The 17,733-nt window shown below is 41.0% G+C and overlaps 1 protein-coding gene across 5 annotated transcripts in view; it reads left to right on the top strand.

Annotated features, from left to right (window-relative positions):
• Positions 1–13,064, top strand: part of LOC142489312 (N-acyl-aromatic-L-amino acid amidohydrolase (carboxylate-forming)-like) — an 83,644-nt gene extending 70,580 nt beyond the window's left edge. For all 5 annotated transcript variants that reach the window (XM_075589843.1, XM_075589841.1, XM_075589839.1 and 2 more), the window contains one exon: positions 9,615–13,064. In XM_075589843.1, coding sequence (XP_075445958.1) covers positions 9,615–9,809 — 195 coding nt within the window. In that variant the 3' untranslated portion in view covers positions 9,810–13,064. The remainder of the gene's footprint in view (positions 1–9,614) is intronic.
• Positions 13,065–17,733: the final 4,669 nt, after the last annotated feature.

Here is a 17,733-nt window from a genome sequence, read left to right as displayed (position 1 = left end):
TCTGTGTAGTTATCACTCCCCACTAGCATCACATGAGAGACCTCTCAGACAAATACAGATATAGTGTAAATCCTCACGATTTAAGTGCAATGCACTTACATCAATATAAAAGACATTGCACTCTGAGAAACAGACGGGATCTCCCTGGGTGCTAGACACTGAAATCTTCGCGTCTCACTGGCTCTGCCCTCGCGATGACGTATGTCAGTCCCTGGATGGTTAGTACTCCCGGATGGGAATTCTTCCTTCATTCCGTCTGCCTCTGGGGCAACGCTCCTTCACCCTACGTGTTTCACTGGTCGGATTCTTCATTAGTTATCAGCAGCAATCTGACCCTCTCTTAAAAAGTCACCTGCATTTGCCTATTGGTCCAACTTTACTTGTCCCATAAGTAGAGCACACGGATGTCTCAATAATGTCTCTCGTATAATATTCCGGCACCAAAGGAATGTAAGAACATAGCACCTCCGTATCAGTCCATGACCTATAGATGCAGTAGTGTCCCCTATCATGGAACAACATCGCCTCACTAAAAACAATAAACGTAAAATATAGAACACAAGTTGTATTGTGCTTACTACCTGAAGTGAATTAGACAATATCTGCTATCTTACATAACAATAACTAAAACGATATATTTTGCATAGAAAACTTAACAATCGCCACAATTCATTATATAAATTACAATGGATAATTAATTGATAGAACTTATTCTTATAGCCTCTCTGTAAGAGACATGCAGAGGTTTGTAAGGCTGAGCTTATAGTGCCGGCGAGGGCAACGCGACCGGTGACGTCACCCGTTGGCGCTAGCGAAAGTTGTTATTCGCTTTCCGGCGATGTCGCGGCCGACCAGGTCTTTGATTGGTTCAGATGCTGTCACATGTGGCGACAGCCTCTGAAAAAATAAATTTAACTGGCTTCAAAAATTCACGCCACCAGCGTCTCTCCCATTGCTCCATCACGTCGAGCTCACTATAAGTGCTTGCGACGGCGACAATGCATTTTGTGTTTTCGAGTGACGTTGCGTCACCGGAACTATAAGCGCAGCCTAAGAGAAGTGCAGAGGTACAACCAGGGAGACAGATTTGAGGGAATTTAAACCATGGCTTTATTCAGCCCAACACTTTAAACAATACAGTAACCACAAAAATAAACAAATAGTCAGCCTATCCCTTTGTAATGGCTAACTCACTTCCTCAGTCTCTATCTGCAAGGCTGAGAGGATACGCCTCTTACCAAACTATCACCCTAAAGTCCAAAGAGGTACCTGTAAGCAGGGGCTCTTTGTGTCAGTCTCTGAGTCTGGTTGGTGTCGGTGAGGGGCCAGCCTTTGGCAGGTTTGCGGGTTCTCTGTGCCCAAGAATAGAGATCTGATCCCTGGTGTCTTGCTAGAAGCACACAGTCCTCCACTGTGCTCAAGAGTCTCTCTACCCAGTTTCCAGCTTTTCTACAGGTCTGATTAGCCCGGTAGAGACTTAATAATTGGCTTTAGCTGCAATTAACCTGCTCTATGCTGGATTCCTCAGACCACTACAGGCTTATATTGAAGTCTTATTTTGACAAGGGTTAAGTCCCTGTTACACTCTCACATGATATGGGGGGGGGGGGGAGGGGTTAAATTACCCCTTTACAGATCACATATTAGGAAATTAAACATATATTAGGGTTACATAGAACTATTAGTCCTCATAAAAATCTTGGTCACAACCACTACAGCTTAGTGTATAAATTGCAGAGAGCAATTGACTTATAGATGATTATTCATGTAGCCTCTATACTACTGTCCAGAGTCCATATTAATTAGTCCATGCCTACTGAACAGACAAAATTGCCTCACCATTAGTAAGAATTCTCTCTCTCTCTCTCTCTCTCTCTCTCTCTCTCTCTCTCTCTCTCTCTCTCTCGCGCGCAAGCGGGGAGACTATAGAGCCTGTTACACATGCGTTATTTACATCAGTTATGCACGTATATAACGATTGCAGTACAGTACATGCATCGATAAGTGGGAAAAGGTAGTGCTTCATTTTAAGTACATTTTCGCTTTACATACATGCTCCGGTCCCATTGCGTACGTTAATGCGGTGTATGCCTGTATATATATATATGTAACGGTTATTCCCTCCACCCCAATCACAGATATAGTGTGAGTGTGTGGGAACCTATGTGTTACCAGGTGTGGTGCATATACCTGTAGGTTCACAAGAGATCTAAGCCTCCGCTTGTTGGGAACCTGGGGTGAGACCATCAGCTCGATCTGGTTCACAGCGCCTCCACCTGTGTAGGGTTCTAGGAATGTAGAAGGTTGCCTACACAGGACCCACATATACAATAAACACATACACAGGAATGTATATAACCACTTTACTGTAATGCAGAATAATCACACACCTTGATAATAGTAATACTTCCCCAAGAGGGCGTCACATGGGGCACTTCTGAGGCTCATGGGATCTGTAGTCCCTGCTGTGAGCCCTCCTGTGATTTGCTGCCTCTCGTGCGCTTGTTCTGCGCATGCGCGAGCTGTCTCTGTGCCTCCCGTCGCCTGGTCTTACTGCGCATGCGCGAAGCAATGAGTGATGGCGGCGCCCTGCATCGGGAACCGCCGGGGGCCTCGCAACGCCACCGCGTCCCCGACAACCGGCCGCATCAAGAGGAGAGCGCGCGAGCCCGCACATGCCCCCACGCCTCGCCTCCCCGCTACCGGCCGCAGTGAGTCCCGGAGGGGGGGTCTACAACGGAAGGGGGACCTGGCTACATATATATATACTATATACATATATATATACTATATATATATATATATATATATATATATATATATATATATATATATATATATATGTATATGTATGAAAAAAGAAAGAGAAGGCGCACTCTCCTAGTGAAATGGTTACACTCACAAACATAGAATAATAATGTGCATGTATGAGTTCAATACTCCATCTCCGTCTCAGTTCCTCGGGTCCTCACTGTCTCCAGCGTGCATCTGCCGTGGTGTAGGACGCCTTCCGGAAACCGGAAGGGGAGATGGCGCACTTCAAACTTTGTCCTCCGGCAATCCGTGGCACCTGCGTGGGATTACCCCTTCGTTGTAGTCTTCAATGGGAGCCTGGTTCACAGTGTGGGACCGCTTCAGCACAAGTCGGAGACAAACTCAACCTTACGCGTTTCATTGCGTTTATGCAACTTCGTCAGAGGCTGAGGTTGTTTTGGAACTTCCCATAATTATATCAAAAGAGTCCAGCTTGTATTAGTTAAGTGGTAATATTCATCCTGATGTCTAATGGTACTTTTAAAGCTACAACACTAAAGTATATGGGATGATGCACAAAACAACCTATAGAGTATTTACATAACATGGATACATATTGAAACATTTCAAAAGTAATAAAATATTTTATACAAAAAAAAATCATAAAAACTTGTCAATTAGTTAGACTGGTGTGGATATGAAAAACAAATGTATTAATAGATAACTCAAACTCTAGAATACAAACAAATTGAGGTGATAAACACCATGATTAGTGCTCTGAAAAATAGATGATAATTAGTTAAGGGATAAGGCTGGATAGTTAAAGGATAGATAAGCAAAATGTAATTTACAAAAAAAGAGACTGCTGATCTAATGTGAACCATATTAATTCATCTGGACAGCGTGCGCAGAGCCAGAACACAACCAAAAGATATTGTTGACAGCTTAGTAGAACTAAACTGTATCAAAAATAGAGAGGGGTAGCGGAATAAGGAAAAGACAATCCATAATATGACTAAATATTATATGTATTTATAATATCCCTAATTTATTATGATGAATAAATATCCTAAATAATAATGTGTGTGTATATATATCTGAATATACCCCTGGTGTGCTGTCTCTTTGTTGCTGGGCCTCCATCTGGTAATATCTCATCTATTTGATTTTTTATGGGTTTAGCATCTGGATACCTTGTGACATGTGAGTGCATGTCTCTCTCTCTCTCTCTCTCTCTCTCTCTCTCTCTCTCTCTCTCTCTCTCCTGTTAAAAAAAAAATATATATATATAAAACAATTAAATCCAATTATAAAACATATATTATTGTATTAATGAATAAGTGTATATCAAAGGAGGGAGCAATATATGCTCAACACAGACCTCCCCAGAAGAGACACCAATATGCAGAGACCGAGAGACCCGGCAAAAGTCTATACGATGGTACTTACGTCGATGTACCCTTTTGGGAATTGGGTACTGTGACGGTGAGATGGTAACCAGGCTCACCATAAAGGTTAAACCCACTTCATGTATTGGGGTTCCGGAGTGTCAGCTCTTGAGCCCAGTGTTTGTCCAGGCATTGTGTAAAATGATGCAACAATAAATAATTTTCTGTGTTTTACCTTTCCAGGTGTGCCAGCAAGCAGAGATTGCTAGGCTATAAGTTTCAGGGTGGGTTTTGCGGAGAAAGTCTTATCAGATTGTGCCTATGTAGTCAGGGTCCAGAGTTGCTGGATACCCCAAAAATGTAACCGGGAATCAGGCCGGAATCCCGGATACATATAGGCACAATGCTCCAGTCAAAATCCTGTCTTGAAAACGCTTGCGCGACTCACCGCTTGGATTCCCTGCTTCAGCACAGACAAGAAAGGTAAATGGGGCATAGTGATGAGTGGTATCCCTGAAATGTAAAGGGGTCCCTAGTATAAGGGGGGATGCCCAGTTAATGCCCAAGTCAACCAGAACCTGGTATAGGGGTTCTGGGGGTACTCCAACCATACATAAGGTTGAGAGGTGTTTTTAAAGCTAAGTCGGGTTTGCAGTGTGTGAGGGATATGGCTAGTGGGAATAAAAGTGCAGATTCTCATTCTATCCCTCATAACCAAAAGACTTAGAAAGTATAACAGTGTAAATCATATTTTATTAAACAGATATTTTTAAAGTGTATAAATGCTTGTGCACAGTATATGAGCTGGGGACTTCCAGTTCCACGGTTCCGAGAGACCATGTGGTTACCAAGCTTGGTGCCATCAAGTCTGCTCGGGTCCCGGACATTAAAGCCTCAGAGGTTGCCAAGGTGTGAAAGCCATTTGGGCAGCGGAGTTAGCCTCAAGTACTTAGATCCTGGGATGAATGGAAGTCATCGTACCACCATTTGCCCCAGCCCAGACTTTGAGGAGCCTAACTCAGTGGGTGGCTTCTGCCTGACATGTGGCAGAGGGGCCAGGTTGGAGCATGCCCTTGTCAGAATCTGAATCCACGCGTGCCCGACTTAGACTGGCAGTGCTCTGATAAGCTGGTAGGATACTTCCCATGCTCGGATTGGCTGTAGTATTTCATGAATGAACTCTGAAATACCATTAGAAACCCTCAGCCAATCCAGAGGAGAGATTCTAAGCACCAGAATGGCAGCAGCAAATTTGAATGTCCAAAAAATAGCAGCGAGCCGGCTTCAGAAATTTCAAGTCCCACTTTTCAAGGCCAAGTTCTGAGAATAGAACGTAGCGGTCGCGGCTGGGATTGTAAACCGAAAACATTTCCAGGATGGTTGGGACTAACTCCCGGTCAACGGACTTCAGCATCTCTGGAAGAACGAGAGCAGTGGTGTTAGGAACTTCATGCCAATTTGTGTTCCAGGACATTTCGGGCCAAGTCCCGGTCAACCTAAAGACTTTATGTGCTATTTTACCTAGGAAAGTCTAGTTTTGTATTCCAGACCCCCAGTAAGTGTGTTTTCTTCTTTATTTTGTAATCCACGTGTATACGTCTGTTGCAATAGAATAAATGACAATTTGTTTTACTAACTTGTTTTGTTCAGTGACTGATCCAGTAAAAAGATGTAAATACCTGGTCTCCTGTGACAGGTACCTAGTGTATATATCCAAAATGTTTCTTTAGCACACAACCGTTTAAATCTGTCTCCACCCAATAATGAGGGAGGGATGGCTTCCAAGCCCATGATTGTCATAGACTTGTGATCTTTATGGTGTATTTCCAAAAAATGTCTAGATAGACTCTGCATTTGGAAGTCCCTTATTGCATTACGACGATGTTGAAGAAAACGTGTTACTAAAGTGTGAGACGTCCTACCAATATATTGTGGTCCACAAGTACAAGAGATTACATAAACCACATATGTGGATAGGCAATTAATATAGCCTATCACAGATTATTCTGAGTGGTCATTGTTTGAAATAATCCTCTGTGTGGTTTTGAGATGCTTGCATGTGATGCAATGTTCTCTCCCACACTGAAAATTATCATTCACCAGTGCCTTATTGGCTGTACAGTTGGACTGCGCAGACTTAAATTTACTAGATGCCAGAATGGTTTTCATATTCCTTGCACTTTTATAAACCATTGGAATCTGTTTTGGTAGCCTTGAACCAATAATGGAATCACTTGTTAGAATCCTCCAATGTTTATTTAATACTTTTTAAATCTGGTGTGCACATTGATTGTATTTGGTAATAAATGTAGGGGTTCATAGGATGAATCAGCTGACTTACTCCTGATGTTTCTATCACCTATTTTACCTAGTTTCATCCTGGATTTTTCCAAAAGACAGACCCTGTCCATCTGTTTTACAGTCTCCAGTGTCTTTAGTAACTGTCCTTTACCATATCCCTTCTCCAAAAATCTCTTGACTAATCTTTTACTCTGTGTGTCAAAATCTGACTCTAAATTCCTCCTGATCCTCAGAAACTGACTCTTTGGGATGTTCTTTAGCCATTTTTTTGTAGTGATTACAAGATGAATGTATGTAAGCATTAGTGACAACTGGTTTCAAATGCTTTTTTGTTAGAATTCTACTATTGCCACCCGCAGAGAGTTCCAAATCCAATTTTTTTGATAAGGATCAATATGATATGTAATTGTTCCTGAATGAGGAGAATATGCTGATAATTCCTCTTTGTTCCCATCCCAGACAATGAGCAGATCATCTATGTACCAGCCATAGTACACCAGATCTGCCTCCAGCCGCATATCCCCCCAAACATGAAGGCTCTCCCACAGCCCCATGTAGAGGATTGCATAGCTGGGAGCGAATCTTGTGCCCATGGCCATACCACAAGTCTGTAAATAATATTTTTCCTCAAATAAAAAATAATTATGTTCCAATATAAATAGTATACTGGACAAAAGGAACTCTCTCCGGGTGGCACATAGTGAAACATCAGTTTCCATGAAATGTCTGACTGTACCTATACCCTTGTGGTGGTTAATGCACGTATAAAGTGATGCCACGACACACTTGGCCCAAAGGTAGGTACTTTTCCAAAGAATGTCGGAGGTGGAGTCGATGACATGCAGAGTGTCCCTCAAATAGGATTTTAATTTGATGACATAAGGTTGAAGATAATGGTGAACATATTGGGACATATTTGATGTCATTGACTCCACCCTTGAGACTATTGGTCAACTAGGAGGATTGTCTAGAGTCTTATGGATTTTAGGCATATAGTAGAAGACTGGCGGTCCTTTCTTCCCCTCATGTTTCTCTCTTTTCTCCCCATCATGGCTTTCTTTTCCCTCTTATGTATTTCTCTGTTGTACTTCATTTTCTCTCTGTCTCTTTTCTGTCTTCTTCCCTTTCATATATATATAACTTGTGAGATACCGCTCACCACAATAATGAATACAATAAGATAATATGTAATATAGTGTAAATACAGCTGGTGCAAAGGGGATAGTAATGACAGACACAGACATATAAGGAGACAGAGAGTTCTCCTGCAAGATCCCCATTAACTGCACAACAAAGCTTTCATGTCTGCTTTGATCCCTATGATTTAACCCTTCCCCTTCCTCTCAGCTTTCCCAGCCTGTCTCTCAGACTGCAGCTCCAGCTCCACGCTGCACTACTTGAGGCCCCGCCCCCTGACATAGGCCCCGCCCACCTACGGAGGCTCTGCAGGGGAAGGGATTTCCCCTTTGTCCTTCCCGCTGCATCTCAGGGCCCCGCCTCCTGACCCAGGCCCCACCCACCTACAGAGGAAGGGATTTCCCTCTTTGCTTCATCTCTAATGCATCTCAGGCCCCGCAATGTTCTGCTGACAGGGGGGGGGAGCCGTCTCCCCAAGAGCGCGGGCCCCTTGGCTTTGCCCGGGCTATAGCTATTCCCCTGGCCTGGAGTAGGAAGGGGGGGGGGTGATGGGGCAGGTGTCCTGGTGTGGGAGCTTAGCCCCCCAAGAAGGAGGTGGGGGTTAACCCCTTGTTTGTCATAGATGTTAGTAAGCTATTGTCTGGCAATGCCTTACTAGTTCCTTTAAGTGAAGTAGTTAGGCTAATGGTATTTAAATATAAGCCCCTTTTGTAGCTTTTAGTGGCCAGAAAGCCGTAAGTTTCATTTTATGAACTTTTGTGCCCGATTGTAGGTATTTACTTTGTCATGTCACATCTAACGTAGGTATGACTGAAATGACATAACATTATTTCCCAATGTTCGTTTAATGGAGCTTAGCAAATAAGGCATGCTTACGATATTATTTTCACTAATGGCTGTTATAAGTGACGCTATGATTTTTACAGGAGTTTATTGGGTTAATGTGACATCATTAACTTTAGTGGTTAAAGCGTAACTACTAATGTAACATTCACTTGGTTTAACATCACATTAAATAGCTTAGTGCACCTGGGCCATTATCATCTGAGACTGGGGAGTCTTGGGTTGATTTCCTCTGACGACTCCCTTGTGTGATATCACAGTGTACTCAGCAAGTGCATGTACAGCCAGAGTCCTCCTCTCTCCCTCTCTCTCGTCCCCCTCCTCCTCTCTCCCTCTCTCTTGTCCCCCTCCTCCTCTCTCCCTCTCTCTCTCGTCCCCCTCCTCCTCTCTCCCATCTCCCTCCTCCTCTCTCCCTCTCTCTCTTCTCCTTCTTCCTCTCTCCCTCTCTCTCTTCTCCCTCCTCCTCTCTTCCTCTCTCCCTCTCTCTCTTCTCCCTCTTCCTATCTCCCTCCTCCTCTCTGATGGCACTCTGGTGGGATATAGGTACAAAACACTTAGTTGACAAACACTTCCATTCAGTGTCCTCTAAGAAATTTCAATTTGTAATTTGTTTTAAAAAACAAATACAAAAGGTGTTTTTCTGCCTGACTGCATACAATTGCATCTTTAAAGCAGTAAAACATTGTTTTTTTTTAAAATAAATCAGTTCTGTATTATTAGATAATTGTGACTGTTTTGTGTTTTTTGTTTTTAATCAACTCTTAATGCCATTTTTAATACATTCTTTGATTTCTATAGCAGGTTTTAATCCACCTCCCCAGCAGTGCAAGATATCTGCAACATGTTTTTAAAAAAAAAAAATTTGTTACAAATTTTCCCAGCAGTGTGAGCTGTAAACTGTACAATAGATAATGTTACCGTAGTAATATAAGGATACATTGTAGCTGCTGAGTTACACTGACTGAAACAGCCATAATCTTAGGCACACAATCAGGATTTTGACAGATTTATAACAGGAGCACCAAACGATTGCCAGTTTAGGTAAGAATGTTGAATTATACATTGTCACATGATATATATATAAAGAAAAAAAGTAGGGAAGCAGTATTGCTGCTTTAAAAATCCTTGTTTAGATACATTTTCTTATTCACATTTCTCCTAAATATGAATCTCGTTTGTATTTCTTATTAGGACAAAGATTACCATCCTTTGCAACCTGGGCGTCCCATTTTCCAGACCCTCCATGGAGAGGAGCTTTGCTATGATGGAGAGAAAACCATATATCCCACGTTTGTCAATGAAGGCGCATATTACGAGAAAAATGTAGCTTTCATTGCAATGGAAAAACTTCATTGCACCGTCCCTGCCCTCAAGGTGCAACGTTAGATGGATCTACGCGGAGAAGACGAGGCTGATGCATTAACCCATTTTTGGGCAACAGGCAGCCCTCCGGGGCTTCACCTGCGACCCCCAACTTCTGGCCCCTACAGAAGCTTGCCGGGAAGGGGCGAGGTGGAGTGGGGGGGAGGGGGGGCACCTATTTTATTTTAACCGTACCGTTATCATAGCCCTTTGGGCCAATCAAACCATATCAATCTCACTAAGTTGACAACTAGATACTGTATAATCAAATATTGGTCTGTTTCTATTATAACAGCAAATATTAAATATGACATTAATTTGATTAAATAATTCTTGCGCCAATTGTAAGAAGCAAAATTAGAAACATACATACATATGTTGCGGGTGCAAATTGATATACAAGCAAATATTTACACCATATATATACTCCCCTTCTCACCTGTGTTCTTTCCTCTTCAATTGCTTATTTTGTTGTGCATTTTTTAGTTCATGTTTGACACTTAGATTTGGAGCAGGGGTTCTATGTATAATATTTTACTGCTGTGCCTAGAGCACTTATCGTTAAAAACTTGACATTAAGCCAAAATATCAGCCAGTGTTTCATCACACACACATTTTATTTGTAGAAAGAAATTATTTCAAAGGCTCCATTACTCAGGACAGGCACATCCAGATGACCCAGTGCAGGCAAGGCGGTTGTCCCTTCTAATTCCTTCATTAGCTAGAGGTCTATATTTATTAAGCAGTGCTATTTCATAAGACATCTTGCATGGTGTCTTCTGGCCTCAAAAGTTATCTTTTGCCCTCTGTTGTATAATGGGCGTCACTCCCAGGCAGCTGATGCTGAGCTTCTCCTGGTTGACAGGGGAACACAGCCCATATTTAACAAACAGTGTTATTCCATAAGGCATCTTCTGATACTGGAAAACAATTTCCAAGGTGCCTTCTGGCGCTGAAACGTGTTTAATGGAATAGCACCACTTGGTGAATATGGCCCACAGTTCTTTTGAGTCGGATGCTATATACAGTAGGTGTGTGGCCTCAAAGTCTCTGAATGCCCCCTGCTGTGGTCCATGGAAGTCCAGACAATCATGTGAGCCTGATGACACAGGAGATGATCTGTATTATTAGCCTGGGCTGAGCCACTTCTGCAGCTGCATGCAGACAGCATACTCTCATCCCTACCCTCCACCTCGTTCTTCTAAACCATGTACATAAGGGAAGCGCAAGACTATGGAATCACTTAGCAGTAATTGGCTGCAGGTCAGCAACTCCTTTAAAGGTCAGTCAAATGTGCCTAATGCCAACCCCCCTCCCGACCAGGTGACCAATAAAAAGGTCCTATCTTGTTAACTAGTATATAATCCAGGCCGTACCTAGGGATAAAGGGACTGTTGCATGATAAGTTATGTATTAAGACACAATATGAGAAAAAGGTATCCAACAGTGAAGAATAATGTATCACCCTATATGCGACATTGATAATGACCATTAAAGTAACAGTGTTTATAATGTAATGAAAGGAAACCATATTTGCAGATACGTGTAGCTGCTTGCAGTGTTCCAACAGAACATATTCCCCCTAATAAGAGAAAGATAGTCATGACAATGAATTAAGTAGTGCAGAATGCAAAGGCACAAAGTTAATGTCATTCAATGTCGGGCCAAATCTGTGGTAGTGTCACAAATAGTATCTTCATATCATAAATATTAAGGGAATATCGCAGCAACATAGCAACAAGTTAGTTCTGCAGTATCCATGAGAAAAAGTTTATGTTCACGGAAAGCAATTTGTAATCAAACAGCATAATCCACAAAGTTATGTCATTTGATCCAGGACGGGAACAAAGGTGAAAAGGTCACACATACATACATCAAAACTCATGACTCGGGCCTTTACACTTTCAGGTGGAATATGATACCTTCGTTAAGACGAGGCAAATCTGTACTTCCTTAACTACATCTGGACATTTTGGCGTACTTGATTTAAGTCTGTAGAAACTCAGCTAGTCCACAATGCTGCAATGTACAAAAAATGATGTGATCAAAATGTGAGCCATGTATGAGAGCGGTAATGGACACAATTATGTGTACTATGGGGATGTAGGCGGACGCTCACAGAGGTATGCAATGGAGACTGGTTATGGTGAAATTAAATAAGGCTTTTATTGCGTCTGTTTCCTTAACATCAGGAAACCATCCAAACAAGGGGTAAACAAAGCTTATATTCACTTGGGAGTATTTCTAGTGAAATACTATGCAGTCCACAACTCCCTTTAGATAAGCATGTCTCCCAGCCCCAAACATATATCATGAAATGAGCAGATATAAAAAGTCTTATAAATGAAAGTCTTATCTGATCCTGGTGATTTGGAGGGAAAATCTTTTCTGTTCCTGGTTGCTACCTTTTCCTCAGGGTTTTGTCAGCATTCAGGTTTAGAAGTTTCCCCTGTGTCTTGCAAGCAGCCTCTTCTGGTAGACTCAAGACGCCTGTCCCCATGTCAGTCTCACAAATTGTGAGAGTAAGGGACAATCTCTCTTTCTGTTTCAAGGGCAGGCTTTTCTAAGCAACCTAATCAGACAGGTGGTGTTTGTTAATTGACTACCAGCAGTTAACCACCACACTGCTGGATTAGAGGCATATTTCCTGAACAGGGATAACTCCCCTGTTGCAGGGGAGATATCTGAATTTAAAGCAGGTGAACATGAATAATCCTATGATCCTATGCACTCACAAATAGTAAGTTCTGTCAGGGTAGCACACTGCAGAATAGTTTAACTCGCATTTAGGCCTCTCAGGGACAGGGTGCCAAATCCATTAAGTGTCTCTTTGTAATAGAAGTCTTCTAGTATCACCACCTCTAGCGGGGCATTGAACTTGGTCAAAGATCATGCAGTTATACTGTAATGTGGAAAGTTGGTGGCACAATTCCAAAATATTTCCTTGTGTTCTAATGCTTTTCTTATAGTGGATTTGTGCTCTGTTATTCTTTCTTGTGATTTGTTTTTACCAATATACAGTACTAGAGGCTGCAGATGTATTTTATCAAGTAGATAACGGATCTTGAAGTGCAGGTTAAAAAGTGTTGAATATGGTACCGTTTTGCAGAGTGTGGGTGAGTCAAACTGTTGCCCTTAATTAGTGCCGAACGACATGTAATACAGCCATAGCAGCCAGAGCATCCTTTATTTGATGGTATTGGAAGATCACACAGAATATGTTATTTATACTTGTCAATGGGAGCCAGTCCTATTAATAAATCCTTCCAGTTCTTGTTGCGCCTTGATGTAATCATTGGTATATCCCTTTTCTAGGAATCTAAAAGCAATTGTATTAAGTTCCTCTTTTCTTTCTTTGTAGTCACTGACCAATCTCACGACAAAAAATTGTGAGTATGGCAAACCGTTCTTTAGAGATGGAGGATGAAAGCTAGAAGCAGTCAACAGTGTATTATGGCCAGTTGGTTTGGTATTTATACGCGTGGTTAGTGTATTGTTCGTCTTTTTAATGAAAACAAAATGGATAGAGTTGGGGTCAGAATTGAATGTGATCAATGTGTCTAGACCAGTGGTGCGCAAACTGGGGGGCGCTCCCCCCAGGGGGGCGGGAGATTTTGCTGGGGGGGCGCAGGCTGTTGCAGTGGCCCCGCGCTCTTCCCCACGGCATTTAATTTAATGACGGGGGATCGCGTGAGGCCCCTGCAACGCTATACATACCGGGATTCAGGCGCTCTGTGACGCATCGCATGACGCCGCAGAGCCACGTGATGTCACATGCGTCAAATGACGTCACATTACGTGACCCCAACCATCATTTGACGCATTTTTAAGGCAGGGAGTAGGAGCGCCATCACCGAGGCAGGGAAGACGGGGGGGCAGCTGGAAAAGTTTGCGCTTCCCTGGTCTAGACTATTCGGGATTGTACAAAATTCTTTAGTGTCGCCTTTTCAAAGTAGGCACAGGTTGTCTACAATATGTTTCTTTAAAAAAAAATATATATATGGGGACTGTATTGATGATTTTGTAGAATGTATTTGTTTTCGTACATACCCATGTACAAATTGGTGAATGGAGGGGCTACGTTCGACCCCAGGGCTGTTCTAATAAGTTGCATGTAAAAAAATAACTCAAACTTGTTAGTACAGTAGTTATGCGTTAAAACCAATTGGGAAAAATGGGGGTAACCCCCAGGTGGTGCTCTAAATGTGCAAGGTTGTCAATGAAATTTTCCAAAAAATATATGTACTTAGGAAATCGGTATAAAAATAATAATAAATAATAATAATAATGAAGCGTTTTATCCGAGTGTCCCGTGGGTATGCCGATGGTGTGTGTGGGCCTGAATCACCCCCACCTCACCTGTGTAGAGCCGTAGAAAATTTCTGACCACGCCGATGATACACAGATGGTAGTAGAGACCTGCGAGCAGAGTCTCCCGCCGCCTTACCGGGTGCCCGATGGATGTCCTGCGATGTACCGGTCCGTTGCTGTCGGGGGGTAGGTGGTGGCTGCTGGTAGAAGGAACAGGACGATCCACTCCTCCGTGATGTGTCCGTCAGTTGTGTTACTTCCCGGTGCAGGTGAGGGGCAGGGTTATCGGCTACACACTGGCTGAACCCAATCCACTCCGCAGCTTGAGGAGGAAATCCTCTCGATGTTAACAGCTGATCCGCAATAAAGGTACCTTGGCGTGCTACTATACTAGGGTAAAAAATCAGGAACGTGGCAAAAGAGTAGAGCACTGCCAAAAGAGAAAATCCAAAAAGGGCCTGGTGCAAAAAAATGATTATTTATTAGGCATATAAGCCAAAAAGGACAAACACACTGACATTTAAAAACTCTGACGCGTTTCCCGCCGTGGAGGCGCTTTATCAAAGAGTACTAAGGCTCTCTTCACGTCAGATTATATAATGGTCAGAGGTGAGTATACGCCCACAATTAGGTAAATGCTTAATGGTATATGCAATCAGCTGTATACAGGCATACCCCACATTAACGTACGCAATGGGTCCGGAGCATGTATGTAAAGCGAAAATGTACTTAAACTGAAGCATTACCTTTTTTCCACTTATCGATGCATGTTCTGTACTGCAATCGTCATATACGTGCATAACTGATGTAAATAACGCATTTGTAACAGGCTCTATAGTCTCCCCGCTTGTGCACAGCTTCGGTACAGGTAGGGAGCCGGTATTGCTGTTCAGGACGTGCTGACAGGCGCATGCGTGAGCTGCCGTTTGCCTATTGGGTGATATGTCCTTACTCGCGAGTGTACTTAAAGTGAGTGTCCTTAAACCGGGGTATGCCTGTACTCAGCCAAGCAAAGATCTTCAATTTGAAAAGCACCCTAAACCTCTGAACATAATACAAATCCGGGGGAGCTCAACAATATACAACAGTTAACATTTAAGCAAGATATCAAAACAGAAGACTAATACCTATACAAGAACAAACCAATTTCCAAATCAAAAATCAAACACATCTATATAATAATTATTAGACAATATACCTAATGAAAAAAATATATATATATATAAAAAAATATATAATATAAGAGATAATCTATACCTTAATGATTAAATATAATTTTTTAATCTTAAAGAATAACCTAACATAAGTATAATATGGTGTATAAATAAAGAAAAAAAGGGAGTGTTGGTGTATATATAAGAGCAAACAAAGCTGTATGGTGCTCTAACACAGACCTGACCAGTTGCTGGGTTTTTAAAGCATAATAAACATAATTCCATATCCTTGAAGTATCCCACACTATAATGGACCATCTATAAAGTGTGACACCACATCCATAACATCAATAAACCGGAAGAGTAATACCTCTTGATTCGTGAATACTCACACTTGCTTGTGTCCAGTCTCATACATTGAATAGGATTCCTGTGGTGTATAAAGGAGCAAATCACTCACTGTTTTGTAGATGGGTCTTCAGTGGGTCTTTTTCTTCACAGGTGTGTGCTGCCGGTTCTCCAGAGATTTCAACAGGTTCGACAGGGAGAGATGGAGCACTACAGGAAAAAATTGCTAGAGAGTGTGTTCCCAATAAAAAGGTTTAATGGATCAGAGCATGGTACACAAAAACGAGCCCTAGGGCCCCCACCAACGCGTTTCGAGCTTCCGCTCTTTCTCAAGGTGCATCTTCCACCTGCCCTAAGGGGACTATTAAAAACTTCACGTTCTCAGGTATAGACCATATACATGTCCCAACTCGGGGAGGAGATAGGTTGGGCATGTTGAATAGAAAAGAAATGTATTGGATGTATAGTTTAGATACAATGCAACCCTCCGGTATCAACATTGACTGGGAATTGAAGCATTTTTTATAATAATATACATATATAATAGTTTTTTCTCTCTTCATCTTCATTTTTTACTATGTATGTATTAAGTTAAGATATAACCTTTATCATATTTTTGAAGATTTGTTCTATGATTATGTTCCTATTTAATTATATTTGTATATCTTGCCCATACGGCTGTATATAGCTATATATCCTCCTTTACCATTTTTTGTTTCTGATTAATGCTTAAAATATGTCACCAAATTATGACATTTATCCTCTATTTAATATATCTTTAGTTGATTAATCTCACAATCACTACATATATTTTTATATATATATTTTTTATTTTATTTTCAACTTTATGAATTAATAATCTTTAGATTTAATATTATTAAGAATCATTATTAATTTATGATATATTATAACATTTCATTATACACATTGGTGACTATTATATAACATATTATATTTTACAACAGGGTTTTTTAATCTTTTTGTTTTTATTTCACATAGTTCGTTTATTTATCTGTAAGACTAATGTTTATCTTTTATAATATTTCACATATATATATCATATATTTTATACATATAGGTTTCATTTGTTATTATTTTTAGATATTTGCACATTTATTATATATACACCAACACTCCCTTTTTTTCTTTATTTATACACTATATTATACTTATGTTAGGTTATTCTTTAAGATTAAAAAAATATATTTAATCATTAAGGTATAGATTATCTCTTATACTATATATTTTTATATATATATATATATATATATATATATATTTTTTGTTTTTCATTAGGTATATTGTCTAATAATTATTATATAGATGTGTTTGATTTTTGATTTGGAAATTGGTTTGTTCTTGTATAGGTATTAGTCTTCTGTTTTGATATCTTGCTTAAATGTTAACTGTTGTATATTGTTGAGCTCCCCCGGATTTGTATTATGTTCAGAGGTTTAGGGTGCTTTTCAAATTGAAGATCTTTGCTTGGCTGAGCATACAGCTGATTGCATATACCATTAAGCATTTACCTAATTGTGGGCGTATACTCACCTCTGACCATTATATAATCCGACGTGAAGAGAGCCTTAGTACTCTTTGATAAAGCGCCTCCACGGCGGGAAACGCGTCAGAGTTTTTAAATGTCAGTGTGTTTGTCCTTTTTGGCTTATATGCCTAATAAATAATCATTTTTTTGCACCAGGCCATTTTTGGATTTTCTCTTTTGGCAGTGCTCTACTCTTTTGCCACGTTCATGCGTTAAAACTATATGAAGTTATTCTGAAAGAAATTGAATCGGGGGACCTTTGTATGTCTGATTGCTAGCAAGAGTTTTTCACAGCTTCTATTTCCTCCTTGTGAGCAACCACAGTATGTAAATTGTTGACATGGAGGGTCACTAAGAGGGTTTCATTAGGGATTCCTTGAAGCATTGTCAAAAGAGTAGTGGTGTCCTTGAGATAACAAGGTAAGGTCTGTATAGCGGGTGTAACTAAATGTAGAAGAATTGTGCTATCGGTTGACTCGCTGATTTACGAGCAGAAATTATTGGACAACCAGGAGGGTTAGTTTCTCAATCATTCAGCCCGAGTCTCATTGTAATAGTTGATCTGACTATATCTGGTTACCTAGAATAA

This window comes from Ascaphus truei, chromosome 3 (assembly GCF_040206685.1).
Source record: "Ascaphus truei isolate aAscTru1 chromosome 3, aAscTru1.hap1, whole genome shotgun sequence".
In the NCBI taxonomy this organism is placed as follows: Eukaryota; Metazoa; Chordata; class Amphibia; order Anura; family Ascaphidae; genus Ascaphus; species Ascaphus truei.
The sequence above is the reverse complement of the archived record's forward strand: the minus strand, read 5'-3'. Positions and strand labels throughout refer to the sequence as shown.